At 49.4% G+C, this 27,901-nt stretch overlaps 2 protein-coding genes across 2 annotated transcripts; one reads left to right on the forward strand and one right to left on the reverse strand.

Annotated features, from left to right (window-relative positions):
* Positions 1–3,782: 3,782 nt before the first annotated feature.
* On the reverse strand, positions 3,783–10,638 carry ATP5PD (ATP synthase peripheral stalk subunit d; the record flags this gene model as incomplete). Its single annotated transcript, XM_080713334.1, has 6 exons — positions 10,492–10,638; positions 8,593–8,723; positions 8,228–8,324; positions 5,759–5,830; positions 4,533–4,595; positions 3,783–3,914 (listed from the first exon to the last, which is right to left on the reverse strand). Exons 2-6 carry the CDS (start codon positions 8,712–8,714, stop codon positions 3,783–3,785), a joined length of 486 nt encoding a protein of 161 aa, XP_080569460.1. The 5' UTR covers positions 8,715–8,723; positions 10,492–10,638.
* A 301-nt stretch (positions 10,639–10,939) lies between these two features.
* Positions 10,940–27,835, forward strand: KCTD2 (potassium channel tetramerization domain containing 2; the record flags this gene model as incomplete). Its single annotated transcript, XM_080714255.1, has 6 exons — positions 10,940–11,278; positions 13,926–14,034; positions 16,540–16,631; positions 23,758–23,853; positions 25,952–26,077; positions 27,806–27,835. The coding sequence occupies 6 exons, from the start codon at positions 10,940–10,942 to the stop codon at positions 27,833–27,835; spliced, it is 792 nt and encodes a 263-aa protein (XP_080570381.1).
* Positions 27,836–27,901: the final 66 nt, after the last annotated feature.

Consider the following 27,901-nt stretch of genomic DNA (forward strand, 5'->3'; position numbering starts at 1 on the left):
TTGCCTCTCTGCGCTGGCGCCCAGAACGAGTTCAGCCCCCAAGCACTGGGCTCCTGAGTGCTTTGCCGAACAGAAAGCCACGGGTGAGTGCACCCGGCAGAGCCCGGCCCCCACCCCAGCGGCAGTAGGGTGGGGTGCTGCCCGCCCTGGCCTGCTGGGGCCCCGCCCGCGGGGAGATGCCGCCCATCGCCCTGGGCCCGGGTGCAGGGGTGCGAGCAAACGTTCGCCTGGTCCAGATGCTAGGCCTGATAAACGCCCATCCCTTTATTTTTTAATTTTGCTGGTACTGGAGAGTGCACCCAGGGGCGTTCTATCTCCGAACTCCACCCCACCCCCAGCCCTATTTTATTTACTTATTTTTATTTTGAAGCAGGGTCTCACTAAGTTGGTGAAGACCTCGCTAAATTGCTGAGGCTGGCTGTGAACCTGAGAGCCTCCCATCTCTAGAACGGGTCAATCTGGCAGGAAAAAGCCAGCGCACCCTACTCGGAAATCTGAGAAGCCTTATTTAAGGAAGCCTGAGGGCGCCTACAGCTGCGCTGGGCTGAAGCGGAAGGGAGGAAGCCATCCCTAGAACCTGGAGACCAGGCTAGGAGAGGTCAGGTCGCCAACGGGACAGTGCACACCTGTAGTCCCAGTACTTGGGAGGCTGAGACAGGAGGATCGCAGGTTCGAGGCAGGCTTCAGCCGCAGCAACTTAGTGAGACCCTGTTCCCAAATAAAAATAATAATACAATAGGTCTGATAAAAAATAATCAGAAGAGCCGGAGCTGGGCATGGTGGCACAGCATTTGGGAGGCTGAGACAGGAGGATCTGGGTTCAAGGATAGTCTCAGCTACTACTTAGTGAGGCCGTTTGCAGCCAGTGAGACCCTGTTTCAAACTAAAAGGAATAAAAAATAGGGCTGTGGGTATAGCTCGGAAGTAGAATGCCTCTGAGTTATATCCCCAGTGCCGCAAAAAAGGAGGAGGAGGAGGAGGAGGAGGAGGAGGAGGAGGAGGAGGAGGAGGAGGAGGAGGGGAGCGAGGCATGGTGACTCACGCTTGTAATCCCAGCATTTGGGAGGCTGAGACAGGAGGATTGCATTTCGCTGATAGTCTAGGCTACTTAGTGAGGCCCTCTGCAACTCAGTGAGACCGTTTCAAAATAAAGAATGAAAAATAGGGCTGGGGGTGTAGCTTGCAGGTAGAATGTCCCCTGGGTTCCATCCCTTCTACTACTACTACTACTACTACTACTACTACTACTAATAATAATAATAATAATAATAATAATAATAACAACCATGACAATGGCTTGGGGTAGAATGCCTCTGGGCTCAACTCCCAGTATGAGGAATGCAGAGATCTGCCTCCAGCTCAGTATCACAGGGAGGAGGGTGTCAACACATGGCCCCCATGTTCCAAATGAACCCCATTCCTTTGGGGCTTTGGAGCATTCCTGCTGAAGCCCCCTGGGCAGGTCCCAGCGCAGGGGCGCAGGGGGTGCAGCAGAGGAGGTCTGGGGTCAAAGGAAAGACACCTGGGGCCACTTGAGCGTGCCTGGCCGGCGGGGTTTCCAGAAACCTTCCCTCTGCTCCTAGCACAGCCCCACAACAGCCCTGTAGGTAGCAGGATGGCAGATGGAAAGGAGGGAGGAAGGGAGGGGGAAAAATAAAAGTAGGCGAAACGTAGTATCTCTGTTGTGGAAGTCAAAATACTGTTACCCTGGCCGGTTGTGGTGGCGCAGGCTTGTAATCCCAGCGCTTGGGAGGCTGAGACAGGAGGATCACACAGGTTCAAAGCCAGCCTCAGCTACTTAGTGAGGCTCTCAGCAACTTAGTGAGACCCTGTTTCCAAATAAAATAGAAAATAGGTCTGGGAGTATAGCCCGGAGGTAGAAAGCCTCTGGGTTCCACCCCAAGTACCACCAAAAAAATAAAAAATAAAAAAAATACTGTTACCCTGGGCGGGGTCTAGCAATGGCTTCAGACAAGAGGCTCCAGGGAGCCAGCAATGGTCTGGTCTGGTTTTTATCTGAATAGCTGCAACGGTATGTGAGAAATGGAGGCATGTGCTTGTGATGTTCTTTCCTGCCTGTGTACGTATTATCCTTTAGTAAAAGTGTTTATTTTTTTTAAGTGAACTAATCTGACCAAGGATATATTTGTGTTTGGGGAGCTGGGACTGAACGGAGGGGTGTTCTACCTCTGAGCTCCACCCCTTCCCCATTTGATTTTTTTGTGTGTGTATGGGTCTGGGGATGGAAACCAGAGGCATTCGACCTCCGAGCCACACCCCCTGCCCTATTTTTTATTCTTTATTTTGAAACCGGGTCTCACTGAGTTGCAGAGGTCTAAGTAGCTGAGGCTGTCCGCGAACCGTGATCCTCCGGTCTCAGCCTCCTGAATGCTGGGATTACAAGCGTGCGCCACCACGCCCGGCTCCCCATTTTATTTTGAAATAGGGTCTTGATAAGTCCTCACACGCTGGCCTCAAACTAGGATTACAAATGCACGCCACCCAGCCAGGCCTAGATGATGGTTTTAAGCAGAGGAATAAAATGACAGTTTTGCTTTTCTTTTGCGGGTTTGGGGATGGAACCCAGGGGTATTTGATCTCCGAGCTACACCCCCTGCCCTGTTTTTTATTCTTAATTTTGAAACAGGGTCTCACTGAGTTGCAGAGGGCCTAAGTAGCTGAGGCTGGCCACGAGCCGCGATCCTCCGGCCTCAGCCTCCCGAATGCTGGGATGACAAGCGTGCCCACCACGCCCGGCTGTTTTGCTTTTACGAAATGCCCTTTGGCAGCAATCAGGTGCACTGGGCCTGGCACGGTTGCAGAGGGCCTAAGTAGCCGAGGCTACAAATCGGTGATCCTCCTGTCTCAGCCTCCCAAGTGCTGGGATGACAAGCGTGCATAGCAGGTCTGGCTGTTGCTTTTATTGAGAGTTTTAACCAAAACATTATCATCACAGAAGACAGCAGAGCACTCATGGGGTGAGCCAGGGGAAACCGTCAAGGTCATGGATGAGTCAGGGAATGAAAGGGTAAAATTCTGGAAAACAAGGAAGTTGTCTCTGCTTATCTCTGCGTGCCGTGCGGGTCTCATCTGGTCCTTGGGGATTCTCTGTGTGCAGAAATCTCCACTTGGGTGGGCAGTTTGTGCCCCTCCACCAAGGTGAGCTCAAAGCTGGTGAACCAGGCTCCCAGCACTCAACGCTGCAATTCTCCTGTCTGCCTCCCAAGAACTGGGATTACGGACTGAGTCTGGATCTGTCAACCACCCAGATTTCAGAGTTCTGCCAACCATAGATAACAATTTAGGATCTTCTTGTCAAGATTGGATCTGTGTGGCTCAGGCTGGTCTCAAATTGTGAGGTCAAGTGGTCCTCCAGCCCTGTCTCTTGAGTGACAAGGACTACAGTTATGAGCCACATAGCCCAACTTTTCTTTTTGTGGTACTGGGGATTGAACGCAGGGGCATTCTACCTGCGCTACACCGCCAGCCCTATTTATTTACTGCGGTGCCAGGATTTATTTTTATTTTGAAACAGAGTCTCATCAAGTTGAGGCTGGCCACAAACCTGCAATCCTCCTGTCTCAGCCTCCCAAGTACTAGGATTACAGGTGTGAGACACCATGCCCGGCTCATCTTTCTACTTTTCCAGGGAGGCTACTTCAGAGGGGAGGCTTGAATATCTACGCAACAGAGACAACACACTCTGAACTATACGATTATTTTTATTTTTTAATGTCTAGAGCCTGTTAAACAAGAGCCAAACCTTCCTCCGGGGCTCATTTTTACAAATTCTCAATTGGCTGGTGAGGCCAATAGGGATATTTCTTCTTGTCCAGTTTGGTTTCTGGGAAGACTTCGTTCAAGTCCTCGACGGTCATCTGATCAAATGGAATTATGTTCTTCATTTTCTCCACCTGAAGAAAAGAAAGGAAATGTGTTAAGGAAGACGGGGCTACAGAGATGTACACTAAGAATCTGGCCAGGCGCGGTAGCCCATAACTGCAATCCCAGCGCTCGGGAGGGGAATGACAAGTTTCAGCAAAGCCTCTGCAAGGAGTGAGACTGTCATCAACCCAGGGAGACCCTGTTTCAAAAACAAAAATAAAGAGCTGGGCGTGGTAGTGCACGCTTGTAATCTGAGTACTTGGGAGGCCAAGACAGGAGGATTGTAGGTTAGAAGCCAGCCTCGACACCTTAGCAAGGCCCTCGCAACTTAGTGAGACCCTATTTCCAAATAAGAAATAAAACCGGGCTGGGAGTTTAGCTCAGAGGCAGATTGCCTCTGGGCTCAATCCCCAGTGGCATCAATCAATCAATCAATCAATCAATAAATAAATAAAATAAAAAATAAGGCTGGGGTATAGTCCAGAGGTAGAATGCCCCTGGGTTCAGTCCCCTGTACCACAAAAAGGAGAAGAAAAAATAAAAACACACAAAAAAAAACCCCAGAGCAGGCTGCTGCCACTAGGTAAAAGTCGTGTGGCCACGAGCGAGATGAAATACACCGCAGGCAAAGCCGAGGTCCTCCTCACCTGCCTCTCGTATTCCTCGATCCTGGCCTTTGAGAGCGACACGAATTCAGCACAACTTTTCACCTTTAAGAGAAGAAAGAAAGTCTGTTCTGAAACCAAGATGTGTCTGACCTCCAGTTTCCCAAAGCCCGAGGGCCCGCGCCTGCTCACACCCGCTCTGCCCCATGGAGGAGGCGGGGCCGCCCCGGCGAGGGGGAGTTCTTCCTCTGGGAGGCGAATCACAGCTTTTGCTAACACCCACAAAGAGACCAGGCAGGAAGACAGCTCGGGAGGGCTGGTCTCCAACAGCCAGGCCAGCCTCCTTGACCTCCAAGCCAGACTTCTGGGTGAGCTCAGGGCCCAACACTGGGCCCTTGGCGCTTCCAAGCAGAGTGAGGTGTCTGAATACCACCCAGACCCACCTTCTACCTCATTCCAACTCTATTTCATTTCTTAACAGCTTGGTTGAGGTGTAACTGACACGAGTAAGACACGCACTGAAGAGCATCATTTGATGTCTGTATCCACCTGTGAAATCACCGGCACCTCCAAACAGTGAAGGTATCGATCACCCCTCCCTCCTGTTCCCGGGCGAACACCCATGCACCTCCGTGGCTAGGAGCATCCGCTACAAATTTAACTTCCTAATTTTCAGATTAATTTGCTAAACCTTACCCTAGCTTCTAAGAAAGAGAACTGTTACTATTAACCCCTTATGCTCAAGTTTTTAATAGGTGTCTTATGTTTGAAATGCTGGGACATAACGAGTTAAGAGACTTTTAGAATAAATGAGACAGCCAGATGTGATGGCACGTGCTTGTAATCCCAGTACTTGGGAGGCTGAGACAGGAGGATTGCTGGTTCGAGGACAGCCTCTGCAAATAGTGAGGCTCTCATCAACCTAGTGAGATCCTGTTTCCAAATAAAAAAAATAAAACAGGACTAGTGGGGCGTGGTGGTACATGCTTGTAATCCCAGCATTTGGGAGACTGAGACCGGAGAATCACAGGTCATGGACAGTCTCAGCTACTTAGTGAGGCCCTGTTTCAAAATAAAAAATAAGAAATAGGGCAGGGGGTATAGCTTGGAGGTCGAATGCCCTTGGGTTCCACCCCCAGACCTGCAAAAAAAAAAAAAAAAAACACCACAGGACTGAAGGTGTAGCTGGGAGGTAGAATGCCCCTGGGTTCAACCCCTAGTACCACAATCAATCAATCAATCAATCAATCAGAATATCCACTACTTACATCTTCCTTTTCTTCAGCATCCACCAGGGCAGTATATTTATCCTCTGGCACAGGAACCTTCAGGGCATTAAACTACAAACAGGAACAGTGAGTTATCATCAATATACCCAAGAACCCAAAGAAGGGGCACAAAGCTACTATTCCTTGGAGAACATATTAAAACACATTCTCCACCCAAGAGGAAACCAGTATGCATTTCGGGTGTTTTTAAAAAAAGAGTATTTTACTGGGAAGAGGAGTTCAGGGGTTTCTCAGGCTTGTCACTAGTTAATTGGGGACTTTGGATAAATTTAGATTTTCTTGTGTGTGTCTGTGTGGTACTGGGAATTGAACCCAGGGGCATTCTACCTCCGAGCTATACCCTTAGCCCTATTTTTTATTTAGAAATAGGGTCTCACTAGGTTGCAGAGGGCCTCGCTAAGTGGCTGAGGCTGGCTGTGAACCTGTAATCCCCTGTCTCAGCCTTCCAAGTACCGGGATTACAAGCATGAGTCACCATGCCCAGATAAATCTGATTTTTTAAGGAGGTTCCGGGGACTGAGCCAGGGCCACGGCATGCCAGACAGGCCTTTAGCGCTGAGCTCTGTCCCCAGCCCCGGACAATTCTTTCTTCCTATGAGCTTGAGTCTCCTCATGCAGAAAGGACAAGTGGACTTGATGCCGAGGGCCACAGCCTCTTAGGTATGTTGCACTCTAAAACCCCACAGGTCTGAACGGCAGAAGTAACGTTTGCATCAGGTAGATGCGGTGACACACACCTATAATCCCGCTACTCGAGAAGCCGAGACAGGAAGATCACAGGTTGGGAGGCCAGCTTTAGCAACTTAGTGAGACTCTCTTTCAAAGTAAAAAGTAAAATATAGAGCCGGGCGTGGTGGCGCACTCTTGTAATCCCAGCATTCGGGAGGCTGAGACGGGAGGATCTGAGTTCGCGGACAGCCTCAGCTACTACTTAGTGAGGCCCTCTGCAACTCAGTGAGACCGTTTCCAAAAGGAGAATAAAAAATCGGGCGGGGGGCTTCGCTCGGAGGTAGAATGCCCCTGGGTTCCATCCCCAGTACCGCCAAAAATAAATAAGTAAATAAATAAACAATAATAAAGAACTAAGAAGCCGGGTGTGGTGGCGCACGCTTGTAATCCTAGTACTTGGGAGGCTGAGACGGGAGGATCGTGCAGGTTCGAAGCCAGCCTCAGCTACTTAGTGAGTGAGGCTCTCAGCAACTCAGTGAGACCCTGTTTCCAAATAAAACATAAAATAGGTCTGGGAGTATAGCCCTGGGATCCATTCCCAGTACCACAAAAATAAATAGATAAATAAATAAATAAATAAATAATAGAATTCCCCTGGGTTCAATCCGTGTGTGTGTGTGTGTGTGTGTGTGTGTGTGTGTATATAAATAAAAGTAATGTTTGCATCATGGAGACAGGAATGGTCTTTATAAGGCCGCTTGGTGTCACAGCCTAGTACTTAACACTGCCTGGCACCAAGCAAGCCTTCCACAAGTACCTCTGAATGAAACCACAAAAGAGCTTTGGATATTGTGACTTAATGTGGAAATATCCAAGAAGATAGGTGGGTGAGAAATTCCAGCTGTAAGGGACAGTAAAAAGACAGCAGAGCCTGGGCTGCTGGAGATGCACGCCTGCAATCCTAGTACTTGGGAGGCTCACAGTTCACGGCCAGCCTCAGCAACTTAGTGAGACCCTGTTAAAAAAAGATGGGCATAGAGGCGCATACTTATAATCCCAGTAACCGGAAGGCTGACACAGGAGGTTCATAGATATGAAGACAGCCTCAGCAACTTAATGAGACCTTGCTTCAAAATAGTAAATAAAATAGCTGGGCGTGGTGGCGCACGCTTGTAACCCCAACGCTTGAGAGGCTGAGACAGGAGGATCGCACAGGTTCAAAGCCAGCCTCAGCTACTTAGTGAGGCTCTCAGCAACTCAGTGAGACCCTGTTTCCAAATAAAATAGAAAATAGGCCTGGGAGTATAGCCCAGAGGTAGAAAAGCCCCCAGTACCATAAATAAATAAATAAAACAGGGCTGGGGGTGTAGCCCAGAGGGAAAATGCCCCTGGGTTCAATCCCCAGTAACATATATATACACCCACCAGGAAAGAAGGAAAATGGTAAAAGAGTATAAAAGGTGTTAGTATGTATCAGAGAGAGATTGACTAGAGGCTAAAAAGGAACTCCGGAAGAGGTGAACAGAAACTTCACCAGTCCTTAGGCTCCTGGCAACAAGGTCATATCCTATACTGTTAACTGAACAGGCCCTGAATTCTCTGTGCCTCCCGGCCATTTCAATCTACTCCCGCGAAGCCTGCAGCCACACACATCTTCCCTAAACTTCCTTTAGGATCTGAGTGTTAACCTCCTCCTCCTTCCTGGCTGTCACCTCGCACAGGCCCATCTACCTTCCCCGGCATGACCGGATCAGTTAATCTGGTTCTCTGACGTCTCACCTTCTTTTCAAAGTCATCCACCAAGCCTGCCTTGGCCACGTTAGCCTTGTAGTAAGCCCAGTCGATAGCCGGTGGTTTCTCAGGTAGCGAGGCCAACCTGCTCACGCGAGAAAGCAGAAGTCAGGATTGTTCCCTGGGCAGCAGCCACGCAGTCATCTGCCTGTTCCTTATTCCCATGGCCTGGAGTTTCATCGTACTTTTCTCTTGTAAGGGGCATCATGAACAATGCCAAAAAATACTTTTACTTGGAAGATGCACATTTTTCTTTATTCCTTTGTCAGAACAGTATCAGAAATTCATAATCCCAAAACATTGCTTCTAGATTCTGTGGTAAGTACAGAGCTCCATCTCCGAAATATACAAACCTGGAAGTAAGGGTCTCGTTCCAGGACTTCAGGGCGTTAGCAATAGCTTTTTGGTTTTGGGGTATGATCTGCCCAAAAGCAACCCAGTCAATGGTTTTCAGAGCAAGTTTGCGCCCGGCCATCTTGGAATCCTGGAAAATAGGTCAGATCAAAATAGTGCTGTTGTAGAGAATCCTTTATTTTTTTTTTTTACTTTTTATTTTTTGGTGGTACTGGGGTTCCTGAAAGCCCTTCTATTTCCGGGCTACACTCCCAGACCTATTTTATATTATTTTTTTATTTGGAAACAGGGTCTCTTAAGCCAGCGCGACTGGCTTCATCCTCCTGTCTCTGCCTCCCAAGCGTGGGGATTACAAGCGTGCGCCACCACGCCCGGCATAGAGAATCCTTTAAAAGAAGGGCATCTTAGAAACATGCAAATCTTTAAGAAGTAGATCAGCCAGCATCCTTTGCATGCTTGGTGGGTCTATTTAAAAAATCAGAAGAATCAGGATTATGTCAGAAAACCAGCTTACTTTTTCTTTTTTTTTTTGGTGGTACTGGGGGTGGAACCCAGAGGCTTTCTACCTCTGGACTATACTCCCAGACCTTCTTTTATATTTTATTTGGAAACAGGGTCTCACTAAGTTGCTGAGAGCCTCACTAAGTAGCTGAGGCTGGCTTCAAACCTGTGCGATCCTCCTGTCTCAGCCTCCCAAACGCAGGGATTACAAGCGTGCGCCACCATGCCCGGCCTCCAGTTTACTTTTTCAAATTCAAGTTATGTGACCTGGCACTCCCATGAGATTGCCTTCCCTCCATGCCCCAACTCCTACTCATCCTTAAAAGCCCAGCTCTCAGTCGGGTGTGGTTGTACATTCCAGCAATCCCAGCTACCTGGGAGGCTTAGCAGGACCAAAAATTCAGGGCCTGCCTGGGCACCTTAGCAAGACCCTGTTTCAGAATAAAATTTAAAAGGCTTGCATCGCTGCACTGGAGCTCAAGGGCAGAACATTTCTCTAGCAAGCAGGAGGCCCTGGGTTCAATCCCCAGCACTACAAACGACAAATTAATTGTGCGCATCCACTTGGTGGTGAGTCTTACACAAACTTAACGGGCTCTCTACCCTATCCCTCCGAGATCAGTCACATCTGCTCCGTGTCTGATTACTCCTCCACAACAGCAGTACATGCCCCGTATTTTAAGAGGCATTCGACAGAGGCGAATGCGAGAGAAGACGAAAGCTGGTTCTGCCTGCTTTAAACCTAGTCAAACACGGGCAAACAGTCCACTTAAATAAGAATCAAAGTCAGACATCAGAAGACTCCAAGACCAAAGATCTCTTCAAACTGAGGAGTGGACTCAAGGGAGCAGAAGAAAGCCTCTTCGGGAGCTTAAAAAGTGTCAAACACTTGTCTCTTTCCGTCTCAGAACTGCTTCTGTCTTTGGAAGAGGAGAAGAGGGGAGGAGTTAAGGCAGGTAACGGCTAAAGATGCCAGCGAAGCAAGGCCCTTACAGGGTCTTCACCAAGCACCAGTAGAAGGCAGACGTCAGAGGGGCTCCCCTTTTTGTTCACTTATTCCCTAGCGCCTAGAACAGGTCTCACACACACAGGGGGTGATCAATCAAAGACTATTAGTTCAACAGGTAAATAATGAGCCCTGAACACTGCACACGCTGGAACCCAGGAACCCCCCAGGAAGGCACAGCTCCGCAGGTGGCCGACTGTGCCTAAGCAAGTTAACCTCGGTGGAAGGTTTCCCCAGCCCTACAACTGCACCACTGAGGTCGCCGCGCCGGCGGCGGGAAGAACCAGGCAAAGTTAGTGGCAGCGCCTAAATCGGCGGCGGCGGGATCACAGCCAGGCCCCGCGACCTCGCGCGCCGGGGAGGGGACAGGAGGGGTAGAGGGTAGCTATACCCCAGGCGCTGTGCCGACCGGGCACCCCGAGGGTCCGGCCTCTTCGGCAGGGATGCACCGGGGTTGGGACGCGGTCTGCAGGACGCAGCGCGGAGGATCCCGCAGCGGCTGGCGCCCGACGCCCAGGGCGGCACTCACCTTCACCGACCCGGGGCAAACGCAGGCCCCAGCAGCAAACAGCGGAAGTGGGTCACCGGAAGGCCTCCCCTCAGCCAATCACAAAGCCAAGAGGGCGGGCCTTGACTCACACGTCGGCCAATAGAAACCAGGCTGGATCCGGAAGTGCCGCTCCCGGGGCGCCTGCGCCGCCCGGGTCCCCGCTGGTCGGGGGCGCTCCCGTCCCTTCCCCCTGCCCCACCCCCGCCGATGGGCCGGCCCGGCTCTCCCTGCCGAGAAATGGGCCGGCCCGGCGGCGCGCGGGCAGCGGCGGCGGCGGCGGCGGCCCAAGATGGCGGAGCTGCAGCTGGACCCGGCGATGGCGGGGCTGGGAGGGGGTGGCGGCAGCGGGGTGGGCGACGCGGGCGGCTCGGGCCGCGGGCCCCCCAGCCCCCGCCCGGCTGGCCCCACGCCCCGCGGGCACGCCCGCCCGCCCGCCGCCGCGGCGCAGCCGCTGGAGCCGGGTCCTGGGCCGCCCGAGCGGACGGGGGGCGGCGGCGCGGCCCGCTGGGTCCGGCTCAACGTGGGCGGCACCTACTTCGTGACCACCAGGCAGACCCTAGGCCGGGAGCCCAAGTCTTTCCTCTGCCGCCTCTGCTGCCAGGAGGACCCGGAGCTGGACTCGGACAAGGTGCGCCCCGCCCTCGGGCGCACCCCCGGGCCTTTGGCACCCTCTCTCCTGCCAGCTCGTCTCCCGACTCCAGGGACGCGCTCCTCACAGGCAGGCCCCTCAGGCCGGTACCCATCGCCTCTCCCCCCAGACCAACCCTGGGACCCTCAGAAGGAGCCCCCTCCCCACTGCACCCCGCCATCCTCGGGCACACCCCGGCTTTCCCGCCGACCCCGCCCTGCTTCTCACCGCCCCTTACCCACTGCCCACCCGCACCTTTATTCTCTGGCCCTCCTCCCCGGGCCCCTCGGATCTGCATGAGTTCTTCCCTGGCTCCCCTTCCCACCCCTCACCCCGATGCCAGTGCATCCAGAACTGGGTCAGGGTGAGCGAAGGCATCTTTGTAGCTTTCTCGTATTTCCTCTCAGACCTCTCTGCCAAGTTGGGTAGAAGCCGAGGGAGGTCTGACAATGGCTTCCACCGCTGCAGGAAGCGCTTCTTGTTAGCTGGCATCGTGTCCCTGAGGTCCTGGCCCCCAGACTTGTATCTGGTAATAATAATCACTGTTTAGGTCCGTATCTGAGATCCAATACATTCCTGAAAAGAGGGCGCGTTTGTTTGTGTAAATCTAAACTGACCGGTAAACGCTGCCGGGAAAATAGGGGTGCTGTTGGGCAAGGTGCATGGCTGCTAACCAGAGAGTTAACTTTGACTGGGTCGCCTGGAGTTCCCAGTTTAAAGCCACTGAGGTAGTTTACACCACCGTTTACCCCGTATGGCACTTGGTTACCTTGTAAAAGAGTTGGGGTTGCATAAGCATTTACTAACTATCTCATCCTTTCCTCTAATATCAAATTGATTGGTATCTATCCTGCCCGAATTATTTATTTATTCGGTACTGGGGATTGAACCCAGGGGCATTCTACCTCCAAGCTACACCCCCAGCCCTATTTTATTTTTATTTGGAAACAGGGCCCCACTAGGTTCATGAGAGTCTCACTACTTGCAGAGGTGTCCTCGAACCTGCGATCCTCCTGTCTCAGCCTCCCAAGTACTGAGATTACAGGCTTACACCACCACACCCAGCTCTGCCCTAACTCTTGTTTATAAAGAATTATTTTTATATACCCTTCATCTTCCATATGTGTGTATGAGCCAGTTCCTTCTTGTTCCTTTTACTGTAAAGATGAGTAGGATTTGAGCTGCTCAGAGCCAAGTCCTGGCAGTACCACGCTTCCACTGGGCATAGTGCTGGGGTGAGTGAGATTACAGCTGGCAACGCAGACTCCTGTTGATGTTGGCCTGGAGCTCAGCAGCACTGCCAAATGAACAGAGGTGTTCTTAGAATTAGGAATGTGGTTTAGGGGCAACGGAGAAGTCAAAACTGTCCATGTCAAGCAAAGATTTCAGTGAGACAGCTCTGGTGTTTTTTCCTTCCTTGTAACCAATACCCCATACATGAGTGCTGGTGATTGTCCGAGCAAAGACTGTAGGAGATGGAGCCGGTAAATAAACACGAGGTGATGGGTATGACCGTGCATCGGAGACACCTGACCTGACACGAACTTAAGGCATAGATCCAGGAAGTCAGTGGGCCAGTTTTATGTAGTAAGCAAATATCTAGCAAAACCTGCCATCTCTAGAAAAGTTTTAGCTGATGGGATGAATTGTCTTAGGATGCTGCAAATAAGAGGAAAATTCTCAGTTTAAAATATTCCTGTCAGACGCCAGGCGTGGTGGCGCACGCTTGTAATCCCCACACTTGGGAGGCTGAGACAGGAGGATCGCATAGGTTCGAAGCCAGTCTCAGCTACCTAGTGAGGTTCTCAGCAACTTAGTGAGACCCTATCTCCAAATAAAGTATAAAATAGGTCTGGGAGTATAACCCGGAGGTAGAAAGCCTCTGGGTTCCACCCCCAGTACCACCAAAAAAATACAATTAAATTAAAAAATAAAGAATAAAAAATAAGGCCGGGAGTGAGGCTTGGAGGTAGAATGCTCCTGCATTCCATTTCCAGTACCACAATAAATAAATAGATAAATAAATTGCTCCTGAAAACACAATTGCTGAGCCGGGCGTGATGGTGTACACTTGTAATCCCAGCATTGGGGAAGCTGAGACTGGAGGATCACGGTTCACGGACAGCCTCAGCTACTTAGTGAGGCCCTTTGCAACTCAGTGAGACCCTGTTTCAAAATAAAGAATAAATTCGAAGCCAGCCTCTCTGGCTTAAGAGACCCTGTTCCCAAATAAAACAAAACAAACAAACAAAAAACATAAAATAGATCTGGGAGTGTAGCCTGGAGGTAGAAGGGTTTCCAGGAACCCCAGTACCACAAAAAAAAAAAAAAAAAATAAAGAATTAAAAAAAAAAAGGCAGGGGTGTAGCTCGTAGGTCGAATACCCCTGGGTTCCATCTCCAGGCCCGCAAAAAAAAAAAAAAAAAAAAACAATTGCTGGGTATGATGGTGCACACCTATAATCCCAGTACTTGGGAGGCTGAGAGGAAGATTGCAGGTTTGAGGCCAGTCTCAGCAACTTAGGGAGACCCTGTTTCAAAATAAAAAATGAATAAAAGAGTTGGCATAGCTCCAAGGTAGAATGCCCCTGAGTTCAATCCCCAGTCCCCAAACAACTCCACAGTGATACTTTGTGCGTGGTTGGCAGGATGAGACAGGAGCCTACCTGATTGACAGAGACCCCACCTACTTTGGTCCTATCCTCAACTACCTCCGCCATGGGAAACTCATCATCACTAAGGAGCTGGCAGAAGAAGGTAAGAGCTCTGTTTGCATCGGGCATCTCAACAGTTCAGGTCCATCAAAGCTGTTTACTGTTTAACAGACATGAGTGTGTTTGAGGTTTGCACCGGGCTTACGTGCAGGTGTGGTACAGGCTTACAAGATGAGCAGGAGGCCTCCCGTTACCTAGTCTTGTCTGAGAGAATCTGGTCTCTGTTCAGCTTTCTTTCTTTCTTTTTTTTTTTGTGTGTGTGGTACTGGGTGGAACCCAGAGACATTTCTACCTCCGGGCTCTACTCCCAGACCTATTTATAATTTCTTTGGAAACAGGGTCTCATTAAGTAGCTGAGGCTGGCTTCGAACCTGTGCAGTCCTCCTGTCTCAGCCTCCCAAGTGCTGGGATTACAAGCGTGCGCCACCACGCCCGGCCCTGTTCCGCTTTCTCAGTGAGAAGGAAGATCAGTAGCTCAGCTTTGCAGGCGGCCTTCCAAGTTCTTTTCTGAACCTGCGGAATTATCCCAACGCCTTTTTGCCTTTATTTATGTACTGGCGATAAATGTCCGTAGCCTAAAGCAGTAAGTCTCTGACAGTTATTTATATTTTCAATTTCAGTTTGAACTTGCAGCTGTAAAAAAAAAAAGAAATACTAAAGGCTTGGCCTCATTTCTTTTGAAGACACGGGTCTCAGGCTTCGCCGACAATTTCTGCGGCTGACCTAATTCATTCTCCAGCGCACTGTTAGGTGTATCATGGGTTGTCTTTTTGGATGTAGGGCATTTAGACTGTAAGTGGGTCTAGCTCTCTTCTAAAAGGCGAGGCTTGGTCTCACTGGAGGCGTTCAGTGGAAGGTGGGGGGCCTTTTCTTAAATCTGGGACAGCCTGGTCTGGGGGCTTTAGCTCTGAATAAGAAAGTTTACAGTGGCTGTATTTGTTAACATAGCGATTGCAAAACAAATCTATTACAGCCAGTAAAAAGAATAATCGCTCTTTCTCTTTTTTGAGAGGAGGGACATTTTGGATATAGTTTCTTCCATTTTTTTCTTTTATGTTCTTTTTTTAAAAAATTTCAAGCTCATACAAAAGTAATCGGAATATGTAATTAGTTTCATGCACTTACTATCCATCTTCAACAGTTATCAACTCATGGATGACCTTTTCTAATGCCATTAATAAAGGGTTTTTTTTGCTGGGCATGGTGGTGCACGTTTGTAATCCCAGCATTCCGGAGGCTGAGACAGGAGGATCGTGGTTCGAGGACAGCCTCAGCTACTTGGCGAGGTACTCCACAACTCAGTGAGACCCGGTTTCAAAATAAAAAGGCAAAAAAAAAATAATAATAAAGTTAGGTGTGTAGGTCAGAGGTAGAATGTCCCTGGGTTCCATCCCCAGTACCACAAAAAAAAAAAAAAAAAAAAGTTTTATTTTTTGCAGTATACTGGGGATGGAACCCAGGGGCATTTGACCTCCAAGCTACTTCCCCAACCCTATTTTTTATTCTTTATTTTGAAACAGGGTCTCACTGAGTTACCAAGGGCCTCGCTAAGTAGCTGAGGCTGTCCATGAACCGCGAGCCTCTGGTCTCCGCCTCCCGAATGCTGGGATGACAAGCGTGCCCACCACGCCGGCTTTGCATGAAGCCTTTCAGCAATTGCCTTTTATATTATTCAAGTATTAAGCATTCTTTTAAATCCGAGCCACATAAATTGACACATGCCAATCCACCAGTCCCTTTTAAAAGGCCGGGTCAAAATGACAAGCTGAGGAGGTGCCCCTGTGACTAGTTCCCGGAGCTAAGTGACAGATGGGAAAGGTGTCCTGCAGCTACCAGGCAGGTGCAGGAGGAAACTGGGCAGAGTGGTGCTCCTCAAGATGGGAGCGTCCTGGGCGTCTTGGACAGCAGAGAGAGTCCTCGGCTGAGGAGGAGACGTGCTTCTGTGTTGGGAAAACTGCCGTGTGTGTGTGTGTGTGTGTGTGTGTGTGTGTGTGTGTCCTCGGCTGAGGAGGAGACGTGATTCTCTGTTGGGAAAACTGCCGTGTGTGTGTGTGTGTGTGTGTGTGTGTGTGTGTGTGTGTCCTCGGCTGAGGAGGAGACATGATTCTCTGTTGGGAAAACTGCCGTGTGTGTGTGTGTGTGTGTGTGTGTGTGTGTGTGTGTGTGTGTCCTCGGCTGAGGAAGAGACGTGCTTCTGTGTTGGGAAAACTGCCGTGTGTGTGTGTGTGTGTGTGTGTGTGTGTGTGTGTGTGTGTGTGTTACTGTGTTACCAGAGATTGAGCCCGGGGACATTCTACCTCTGAGCTACACCCCCAGCCCTAGTTTTCTTTCTTTATTTTGAAACAGGGTCTCACTAAGTTACAAAGGGCCTCACTGAGCAGCGGGGGCGACTGCCATCCCACAATCCTCCTGTCTCAGCCTCCCGAGTGCTGGGATGACAAGCGTGCGCCACCATGCCCGGCTGAAGACTGCGGTTTTTAGCAAGCCTCTTCCTGCTGTTTTCCTGGTGAGTTCCGTGCATCCGACTGCAGTCTGGTCCTTGTTCTAGGCGTGCTGGAGGAAGCAGAGTTCTACAACATCGCGTCTCTTGTGCGGCTGGTTAAGGAAAGGATCCGAGACAATGAGAGCAGAACTTCACAAGTAAGGTGCTCTGAACTTTTAAGGAAAAGCCCCCCAGTGGCTCTCTGTGTCTTTGTGTCTTGCTGTGATGATCTCTTTTTTTATTTATTTATTTTTTATTTTTATTTTATTTATTTTTTTTTTTAATTTATTTTTTTTTTTTTTTGGTAGTACTGGGGTTCCTGGAAGCCCTTCTACCTCCGGGCTGCACTCCCAGACCTGTTTCTTTTTTTTGGAAACAGGGTCTCTTAAGCCAGCGCGGCTGGCTTCGAACCTGCGCGATCCTCCTGTCTCCGCCTCCCAAGCACGGGGATTACAAGCGTGTGCCACTGTGCCCAGCTATGATCTTTTTCAATGTGGTCCTGGGAATGGAACCTAGGGCATTCTACCTCTGAGCTCCACCCCAGCCCTGTTTTATTTTTTTATTGATACAGGGCCTGACCAGGTTGCTGAGGCTGGACACAAACCTGCAGTCCTCCTGTCTCAGTCTCCCAAAGACTGGGATTGCAGTCGTGCATCACCACACTGGGCTTCTTGGTGTGGTTTGAAAAGGGTGCCTTTCAAGCCGGGCATGGTAGTGCATGCTTCTAATCCCAGCATTAAGAGGCTGAAAAAGGAGGATCGCAGTTCAAGAACAGCCTCAGCTACTTAGTGAGGCCTTTTGCAACTCAGTGAGACCCTGTTTCAAAATTAAGAATAATAAAAAAAAATTAGGGCTGGGGGTGGAGCTTGGAGGTAGAATGCCCCTGGGTTCCATCCCCAGTACTGCAAAAAAAAAAAGGAAAAAAAGGTTGCCTTTCCCTTGAGAGTTGGAGGTTGTGTAGAACACCACCCATCTGCCATGCAGATGGCATATACTTAGCCAGAGTCATTCAGAACAAGGAAATGGAGAAGGAGAAATAACCAAGAAAATAGAACAGCCCCATGTCCCTGGAGGAGAGAGAGTGTCGCTGCTCACCCAGTGGCAGTGGGAGGGGCCCTGGCCGCTGTAGGTCCAAAGCCCGTTTTCTCTGAGCACACTTCGGGACCAGCGCCCGGGCGGGTCTCGCTTCTGTCTGTTGGCTCATTAATGAGCTGCAGTGTCGCGCTCGGCTCCTGCAAGTCACTCGAAATCAGCTGCCAATCATGCGTTCAAGAAAATCATGTCAAGCCCAGGGGCATTCGACCTCCAAGCTGTACTCCCTGCCCTAGTTTTTATTCTTTAATTTGAAACTGGGTCTCACTAAGTTGTGGAGGGCCTCACAAAGTAGCTGAGGCTGTCCGCGAACCGCGATCCTCCAGTCTCAGCCTCCTGAATGCTGGAATTACAAGCGTGCGCCACCACGCCTGACTCCAAGCTTCTCTTTATCATGTGTGGGTATTTATTTATTTATTTATTTATTTATTGCGGTACAGGGGATGGAACCCAGGGGCATTGTATCTCTGATCTACACCCCCAAGCCCTATTTTTTAGTCTTTTTTTTTTTTTTTTTTGTGGGTCTGGGGGTGGAACCCAGGGGTATTCAACCTCCGAGCTACACTCCCTGCCTTAATTTTTATTTTTTTATTTTGAAACAGGGTCTCACTGAGTTGCAGAGGGCCTCACTAAGTAGCTGAGGCAGTCAGCCTCCCAAATGGTAGGATTACAAGCGTGTGCCACCATGCCCAGCATCATTTTTGTGTGTGTGTGTGTGATACTGGGGGTGGAACCCAGAGGCTTTCTACCTCCGGGCTATACTCCCAGACCTGTTTTCTATTTTATTTGGAAAACAGGGTCTCACTAAGTTGCTGAGAGCCTCACTAAGTAGCCGAGGCTGGCTTTAAACCTGTGCGATCCTCCTATCTCAGCCTCCCAAGCACTGGGATTACAAGCGTGTGCCACCACACCCGCCAAGTCTTTTTATTTTTGAAACAGGATCTCACTGAGTTGCAAAGGGCCTTGCTAAGTAGCTGAGGCTGTCTGCAAACTGTGATCCTCTGGTCTCAGCCTCCCAAATGCTGGGACTGCAAGTGTGCACCACCACGCCCAGCATGTATGGATATTTAAACTCAATAGAGTAACCAAGGAAGCAGTTAAAGAGAATGGAAGCTGGGTATGGTGGCGCATGTTTGTAATCCCAGCATTTGAGAGGCTGAGACAGGATCGAGGTTCGTGGACAGCCTCAGATACTTAGTGAGGTCCTTTGCAACTCTGTGAGACCCTGTTTCAAAATAAAGAATAAAAAATAGGCATTTGGAGCTGGGCGTGGTGGCGCACGCTTGTAATCCTTGCGCTTGGGAGGCAGAGACAGGAGGATCGCACAGGTTCGAAGCCAGCTGCGCTGGCTTAAGAGACCCTGTTTCTAAATAAAAAGTATAAAATAGGTCTGGGAGTGTAGCCTGGCTTCCAAGAACCCCAGTATCACCAAAAAAAAAAAAAAAGGCATTTGGGGCGCCAAGACCGGAGGATCGCGGTTCGTGGACAGCCTCAGCTTAGTGAGGCCCTCTGCAACTCAGTGAGACCCTGTTTCAAAATAAAGAATAAAAAATAGTGCAGGGGATAGAGCTCAGAGGTCAAATGCCCCTGGGTTCCATCCCCAAACCCTCAAAAAAAAAAAAGAAAAAAAAAGACAGCCTCAGTATCTTAGGCCATTTGCAACTTAGCAAGACCCTTTTTCAAAAAAAAAGAAAAAGAATAAAATAGGGCTGGGGGTGTAGCTCAGAGGTAGAACGCCCCTGGGTTCCATTCCCAGTACCACAAAAAAAGAAAAAGAAGCTTGATGGCTTAGTGGATTTTCTTTTTTCCTTTTCAATTTCCCAAGTACTAGAATTACAGGTGTACACCCCCATGGCTTAGTAAGAATTGTGATAGTACCATGAATTATGTGTTGATGGTACCATCACTTGAAGTCTTTCATGGTTTTGTTTTTGTTTTTGGTGGTACTGGGGGTGGAACCCAGAGGCTTTCTACCTCCGGGCTATACTCCCAGACCTTTTTTATATTTTATTTGGAAACAGGGTCTCACTAAGTTGCCGAGAGCCTCACTCAGTAGCTGAGGCTGGCTTTGAACCTGTGTGATCCTCCTGTCTCAGCCTCCCAAGCGCGGGGATGACAAGCGTGCGCCACCACGCCCGGCCTATCTTTCATGGTTTTAAAGAACATCTCTGTTCTCTTTGCCATTAGCTAATTCCTTGAGATCATTATAAAAGTTCCTTTTTGATGACAGCAGTTAATTAGTCCCCTAGATCCTGAAGGCTTATGGATTTATACCCAGTTGGAAGCTGTTTTGTTCTACAAATGTCAAGACCTTTTTGATGTTAATTGATCTTTTCATCTGTCCTTTGTACTTAGTGAAACTGAGAAATTTGATGTTGTTCAGAAGCACCCTCTTTTGCTTTCCTCGCACGTTTCTGAGTGGAAGTTGACTGTGTGTGTTTTTCAAGAGGTTGTCTCGCCGTCGTCTCTGGCTAGGGCAGTTTCTCACAAAGCACAGGCTGTGAGTCCCAGGCGGTGTCACCAGTCCTGGGGATGGAACCCAGAGCCATTCTGCCTCTGAGGTACACCCACAGCCCTAGTTTATTTTTTGTTTCTGAACCAGGATCTTGCTAGGTTGCTGAGTCTTCCTGCATTGCTGAGGCTGGTCTCAGATCTGTGATCCTCCTGTCTCGGCCTCCCAAGTTCCTGATTATAGGCATGTGCTGCCATGCCCCGCCCGCTTATCTCTCTTACTGATTGCCGCCATTTTAACTGTCTCATCGTCTCTAATAATATTTTTGTAGGCTATTAATTTAATTAATTTTTTTTTTTTTTTTGCTTTTTTGCTTTTTGCAGCAGTACTGGGGATTGAACCCAGGGGCATTCTACTTACTTCCAAGATAAATACCCAGCCCCACTTTTTATTCTTTTTTTTTTTTTTTTTTTTTTTTTTTTTTTTTTTTTTTTTGCAGGTTTGGGGATGGAACCCCAGAGGCATTTGACCTCTGAGCCATTTTTTATTCTTTTATTTTGAAACAGGGTCTCACTGAGTTGCAGAGGCCTCTCTAGGTTCCTCAGTCTGTAGCTCCTGTCTCAGCCTCCCGAATGCTGGGGTTACAAGCATGTGCCACTATCCCGGCTTACTTTTTATTCTTTACTGCTTGATTTATTTATTTATCTATTTTTGTGGTGCTAGGAATTGAACCCAGGGACGTTCTACTTCTGAGCTACACCCCCAGCCCTATTTTTAATTTTTTTTTTTTTTTTTTTTTTTTTTTTTTTTTTGTGGTGCTGGAGATGGAACCCAGAGGCTTTTTACCTTCAGGCTACACTCCCTGTTTCCTATTTTATTTTAAAACAGGGCCTCACTAAGTTCCTGAGAGCCTCACTAAGTAGCTGAGGCTGGCTTCGAACCTGCGCGAACCTCCCGTCTCAGTCTCCCAAGTGCTGGGATTACAAGTGTGCGCCACCACGCCCGGCTTTATTTTTTATTTCTAGTCGCATTAAGTTGCAAAGGGCCTCACTAAGTAGCTTAGGCTGACCCCAAACCCTGATCCTCTTGTCTTAGCCTCCCAGGTACTAGGATTACAAGCATGCACCACCACGCCCAGCTTATTCTTTATTTTGAAATAGGCTCTCACTAAGTTGGAAAGGTGCTCACTAAGTAGCTGAGGCTGTCCACGAACTGCGATCCTCCTGTCTCAGCCTCCCAAGTAACAGGATTACAGGCGTGTGCCACCACACCTGGCTTGATTTTTATTTTATTTATTTATTTATTTTGAGGTACTGGGGATGGAAGCCAGGGGCATTCTACCGCTGAGCTACATCCCTAGACCTACATTTTATTCTTTATTTTGAAACAGGGTCTCACTGAGTTGCAAAGGGCCTCACTAAGCAGCTGAGGCTGGCCTTGAACCGTGATCCTCCTGTCTCAGCCTCCCGAATGCTGGGATCACAAGTGTGCGCCACCACGCCTGGCTTAGTTTTATGTTTTGATTTTGTGGTGCTGGGGATTGAACCCAGGGACATTCTACCTCTGAGGTATACCCCCCAGAAGTATTTTTTTTAATTGTTTATTTGAAAACAGGGTCTCCTTAATTTGCTGAGAACCTTACAATTTTCTGAGACTGTCCTCGAACCTGCAGTCTTGCTGTCTCCGCTTCCACCTATGGGATCACAGGTGTGCTCCCCCGTGCCCGGCCTAATTTGCTTTTTTTTGGAGCACCAGTGGTTTACTTCAGAGGAAGAAAACAAAGAGGCGCTATGATGGCATCTTAAATACATAGGATTTTGACAACTGTGGCCTGCTTAATGGATCTTTTGTGATGCTCTAGATGTTCTCATCTAAAATATCTGGCCAGGCATGACGGCACATTCCCATAATACTAGGCATGGTGTCATACGCCTCTAATCCCAGTACTTGGGAGGCTGAGACAGGAGGATCGCAGGTTCAAGACCAGCCTCAACAACATAGTGAGACTCAACAATCTAATCAGACCCTGTTTCAAACTAGAAAATAAAAAGGCTAGCTGGACATGGTGGCACACGCTTGTAATCCCAGCGCTTGGGAGGCTGAGACAGGAGGATTGCACAGGTTCGAAGCCAGCCTCAGCTGCTTAGTGAGGCTCTCAGCAACTTAGTGAGACCCTGTTTCCAAATAAATTATAAAATAGGGCTGGAGTATAGCCTGGAGGTAGAATGCCGCTGGGTTCCATCCCCAGACTGCAAAAAAATAAAGTAAAATAAAAAGGCTGGGCCTAGAGTTTGGAGGTAGAATGTTGCTGGATTCAGTCCCCAGAACCACACACATCCAGATGTACACACACACACAGTGTGTGTGTGTGTGTGTGTGTGTGTGTGTGTGTGTGTGTGTGTGTGTGTAAAATTTTATTTGGAAACAGGGTCTCACTAAGTTGCTGAGAGCCTCACTAAGTAGCTGAGGCTGGCTTCGAACCCGTGCGATCCTCCTGTCTCAGTCTCCCAAGCGCGGGGATTACAAGCGTGCGCCACCACGCCCAGAATATATATATATATATATATATATATATATATATATATATATATATATATATGTACACACACACACATATATATATATATATACTTTTTAATCCACCTATATCAGGTCTGAATAAATCAAAAAATGGTATTTTTGCATATACATCAGATATAAACCACTTCCAGAAAAAATTAACTTTCTTGTGCAACATAAATAGGAAAATGAATGAAACCCAAGTTTATTAGCATTCTACATCTCCAGCCTTTTATGTGTTTTTTTTTTTTTTTTTTAATTTATTTGCAGGTCTGAGGATGGGACTCGGGACATTCAACCTCCGAGCTACAACCCCTGCCCTATTTTTTATTCTTTTTTTTTTTTTTTTTTTTTTGGTGGTACTGGGGTTCCTGGGAGCTCTTCTGCCTCCGGGCTACACTCCCAGACCAATTTTTACATTTTTATTTGGAAACAGGGTCTCCTAAGCCAGCGCGCTGGCTTTGAACCTGCGCGATCCTCCTGTCTCCGCCTCCCAAGCGCGGGGATTACAAGCGTGCGCCACCACGCCCGGCTTATTTTTTATTCTTTATTTTGAAACAAGGTCTCACTGAGTTGCAGGGAGCCTCACTAAGTAGCTGAGGCTGTCCGAGAACCGGGATCCTCCAGTCTCAGCCTCCCGAATGCTGGGGTTACAAGCGTGCACCACCATGCCCAGCCTTTGTGTTTTATTTTGAAACAGGGTCTCACTGTGTTGCTTAGGGCCTCACTAAATTGCTACAATAGGCCTTGAACCAGGGATCCTCCTATCTCAGCCTCTCAAGTACTGAGTTACAAGCGTATACCACCATGCCCAGCTTGCCTAAGTGGTTTTTGTTTGTTTTTTGGGGTTTTTTTGGGGTCTGGGGATGGAACCCAGGGGCATTTAACCTCTGAGCTACACCCCCTGACCAATTTTTTATTCTTTATTTTGAAACAAGGTCTCACTGAGTTGCGGAGGGCCTCACTAAGTAGCTGAGGCTGTCCACGATCCTCCGGTCTCAGCCTCCCAAGTGCTGGGATTACAAGCATGCGCCACCACGCCTGGCTCTTGCCTAAGTTTTTAACTGGAAACCAGCCTGCTCTTTGTAAAAGGGGGTGGTGGGTGGTGGTGGTGGTGGGGTCTCTAGGTAGCCACAAATGGCATCCTTGTTGGCCTCTCTCAGCCTGCCTGGTCATTGCAGGGCCCCGTGAAGCACGTGTACAGAGTCCTGCAGTGCCAAGAGGAAGAGCTCACGCAGATGGTCTCCACCATGTCCGATGGCTGGAAGTTTGAACAGGTGTGTTCCTGAAGAGTAGCAAGCCTGACACCCATCCCAGGGCCACAGCTCCTCAGTTGCCAGCCCGCCAGCCAGTGAATCGCCCCGGGATACGGGGAGGACGGAGGGTGATCCCGCCTCGAACGTGGAGAAGGAGAGTCGTTGATACGAACTCCTTACTCAGCGAGACGATGGGCCGGGAGAGCGGCACGTGCCTGGCTTGCGTCTGCAGCGCCAGGGGAGCCAGCGAGCTTGTCTAGGCTTAAAACCCCTCCCTTAGTGTTTCTTCCCTTGGGATTCCTCTCAAAAGTGCCCTCTTGACATATTCTATAGTGAGTCCCTAAAGAAAACTGGGATTCAACAATACGCCTGTCTTCTTCCGGGTTTAGACCGTTCCAGTCCTGAATGTGTAGACAGAGTCCTCCGGGGAGGACGACACGCAGGGAGCCGGGAGGCTCACTCAAGCCCCGTCCTCCCCGCTGCTTTATTTTTGTGCTAATGGCCGAAGCATCAGAACAAAGCTCCCGAGAGCCGGGGTTGTACCCTTTTCTTCCACTAGATGGCAGAATCGACTTAATTCTGCTGTTGCCTTCGAAACCCAGGAAGGTTGAGGGTGAATAGAAGGAATTTAATTTTCTATGGATCCCATCTGTTTTTTGTTGAGTTAAGGAAGCCAGCTGAGCTGTCAGTGTAGCTCACCTGCTAAAATGTAAGCTGGGGCCTGTGTCGGCGGGTCGGGCTACAGGCCAGATGCAGAGCCGCATCTGTCTTCAGAGCCAGCGCGGGGGCATCCATTCCTCCCTTGCCCACCATGCAGCGGGCCCTGCTGCGCGCCAGCCCAGCTCCTGCGCGGGTGCGGGGAGCCCGATGCTGCCAGGCCGCACTGTTCTCCACCCGAGAAGTATTTACCCTCACACAGAGTCCTCCGCAAAGGTTTCTGTGATACTCAGGGGCGTTCTTTTTTTTTGGTACTCAGAATTGAACCTAGAGGCATCCTACCTCCAAGTTATACCCCAACCCCCAACCCAATTTTGTTTCTTATTTGGAAACAGGTCTCACTAAGTTGTGGAGGACCTCGATACGTTGCCAAGGCTGGCTTCGAACCTGCTGTCAACCTCCCAAGTACTGGGATTGCAAGTGTGCACCACCACACCCAGCTACCCAAGGGCATTCTACCTCCTAGCTAAACCTCCAGCCCTATTTTATTTCTATTTTGAAACAGAGTCTTGTTAAGTTGACAAGAGTATAACTCCTAGCAGAGGCTGGCCTTGAACCCGCAGTCCTCCAGTCTCAGCCTCCAAGTACTGGGATTATAGGTGTTTGCAAACATAGCTGGCTAGGATATTATTTCTGACAAACAAATGAGTATTCTTTGTGAAGGTAATGGATCGTTTCTCATGTTGCTTCCTACAGCTTTGCTCCTTGACTCCAAAGTGTGGGAAAAGCAGCTGGGCCCTGGGTGCTGAGGGCCCTGCCCTGTTCAGAGCAGGCCTGTCTCAGCGTGATGCCTGGGTGCTGGTGAGGTGCCCCACCCCTGGCTCCGCTCCTCCCTCTACATGCTACATGTGTGTTTCCTATTTAGAATTAAGTCTTGGCCGAGTGTGGTGGCACGTGCCTGTGATCCCAATACTTAGGACACTGAGACAGGCGATCACAGGTTTGAGGACAGCCTCAGCAAGCAGTGTGACTCTCGGTGACCTAGTGAGAGCCTTTCAACATAAAAGTGAAAAGTAGGTTGGGAGCGTAGCGCGGAGGTAGAAGCCCCTAGTGCCACACACACACAGGCTGGAGGTGTAGCCTGGAGATAGGACACCGCTGGGTTCAATCCCCCAGTACCACACACAAAAATGTTTTTAAATCCTAAGTGCGGTTGTTGGCGGTCTCGGCAGCGCTGGCCTTCGGGAGCTGGCAGCGCCGTGCTTGGTGCTTCCCAGGCTCTTTTCTTCTTGGGAAGCTTCCCTGGTGATGTCCTCAGACCCGCTGTCCCCAGGACATCGGTCGTCCCGAGAGTTCTTGATCCTTTGAGAAGTCAGACAGGCGAGTGCAGACAGGAGGTGGCTCCGGGGTGTCCTGGGCTTCACCATCAAGCATCCCGCGCTCGCGTCTCCTTGTTTTCCAGCTAATCAGCATTGGGTCTTCCTACAACTATGGAAACGAGGACCAGGCAGAGTTCCTCTGCGTCGTCTCCAGAGAGCTGAATAATTCTACCAACGGCATCGTCATAGAGCCGAGCGAAAAGGCGAAGGTGAGGAAGCGTCCGCAGCTGCGCGCCAGGCCCGCGGGCAGCCTCAGGCCTCGCTCAGTGCACGCTGCCTCCCTCCTGCAGCCGGCCCTGCGTCTTCCCTCTTGTGCTCTTGCTGCCAAGTTTACTTTATTTATGTATTTATGTAGTTATTGTTGCGGGTCTGGGGATGGAACCCAGGGGCATTCTACCTGAGCTACACCCCCAGCCCTATTTTTTATTCTTTATTTTGAAACAGGGTCTCACTGAGTTGCAGAGGGCCTCACTAAGTAGTTGAGGCTGGCCGTGAACTGCCATCCTCCTGTCTCAGCCTCCCTAATGCTGGGATTACAAGCGTGCGCCACCACGCCCAGCTTTTATTCTTTATTTTGAAATAGGGTCTCACCGAGTAGCAGAGGGCCTCACTAAGTAGCTGAGGCTGTCCACGAACCATGATTCTCTTCTCTCAGACTCCCAAATGCTGGGATTACAAGCGTGCCTCACCACGCCTGACTTTTATTTATTTTACTTATTTTGTGTGTGTGGTACTGGAGCTTGAACCCAAAGGCATTCTACCTTTGAGCTGCACCCCCAGCCCGATTTTATTTATTTGGAAACAGTGTCTTATTAGATTGATCAGAGTCTCACTACTGCTGAGGCCGTCCTTGAAGCTGTGACCCTCCCGTCTCAGTCTCCCAAGTACTGGGGTTACAGGTGTGTACCACCACACCCAACTTTATTTATTTGTTTATTTATTTATTTTTGCGTGTGTGGTACTGGAGATAGAACCCAGGGGCATTTTACCTCCAAGCTTTATGCCCAGCCCAAATTTATTCTTTTTGAAACAAGATCACTAAGTTGTAGAGAGCCTGAGGATGGTCACAAATCTGAGACCCCTCTGTCTCAGCTTCCCATGTGCTGGGATTACAAGTGTGAGCCACTGTGCCTGGCTTATTTTTATTTTTTATGTTTTTGTAATACTAGGGATTGACCCCAGGGGCATTCTACCCCAGTTCTATTTATTTACATATGTTGTCTTATTTATTTATTTATTTATTTATTTAGTGGTACTGGGAATTGAACCCAGGGCATTGTTCCTCTGAGCTATACCCCCAGCTCTATTTTTGTGTGTGTGTGTGTGGCACTGAGGATTGAACCCAGAGGCATTCTACCATAAGCTACACCCCCAGACCTATTTTATGTCTTATTTGGAAACAGCGTCTCACTAAGTCGCTGAGTCTCACCAAATTGCTGAGGCTGTCCTTGAACCTGCGACCGTCTTCTTTCAGCCTCCCCCAAACTAGGATTACAAATGTGTGCCACCTTGCCCAGCTTCCAGCCCTTTTTTTTTTCCTTGAAACAGGGTCCCCGTAGGTTGATGAGAGCCTGTTTGCTGAGGCTGTCCTTGATCCTGCGATCCTCCTGTCTCAGCCTTCCAAGTCCTGGGATGGCAGGTGTGCGCCACCACACCTGGCTCTTATTTGTTGCAGAGGGCCTCGCTAAATTGCTACTGCTGGCCAGGAACCCAGGGATTCTCCTGTCTCAGTCTCACAAGAACTGGGATTACAAGCATGTGCCGCCACCCCGCTACGCCAATTCCAATCCTTTATTTATTTTGGGGGTTGAAGCCGGGCCTGGTGCATGCTAAGCACATGCTCGACCACTGAGCTAAACGCCAGGCCCTGGGGGTCTGTCCTTCCCTCGGCAGCCTGCGCAGCAGCCTCAGCCTCCTCCCCCATCTTCCGCTTTCAGATTCTTCAGGAGAGAGGCTCTCGGATGTAACTGACGCTCTGAAGTTCCAGAATCCTGAGGGCAGGAGGCCGATGCGGCAGAGCGGCTCCACGTCAG

This window comes from Muscardinus avellanarius (genome assembly GCF_963383645.1).
Source record: "Muscardinus avellanarius genome assembly, chromosome: 16".
NCBI classification, from domain to species: domain Eukaryota; kingdom Metazoa; phylum Chordata; class Mammalia; order Rodentia; family Gliridae; genus Muscardinus; species Muscardinus avellanarius.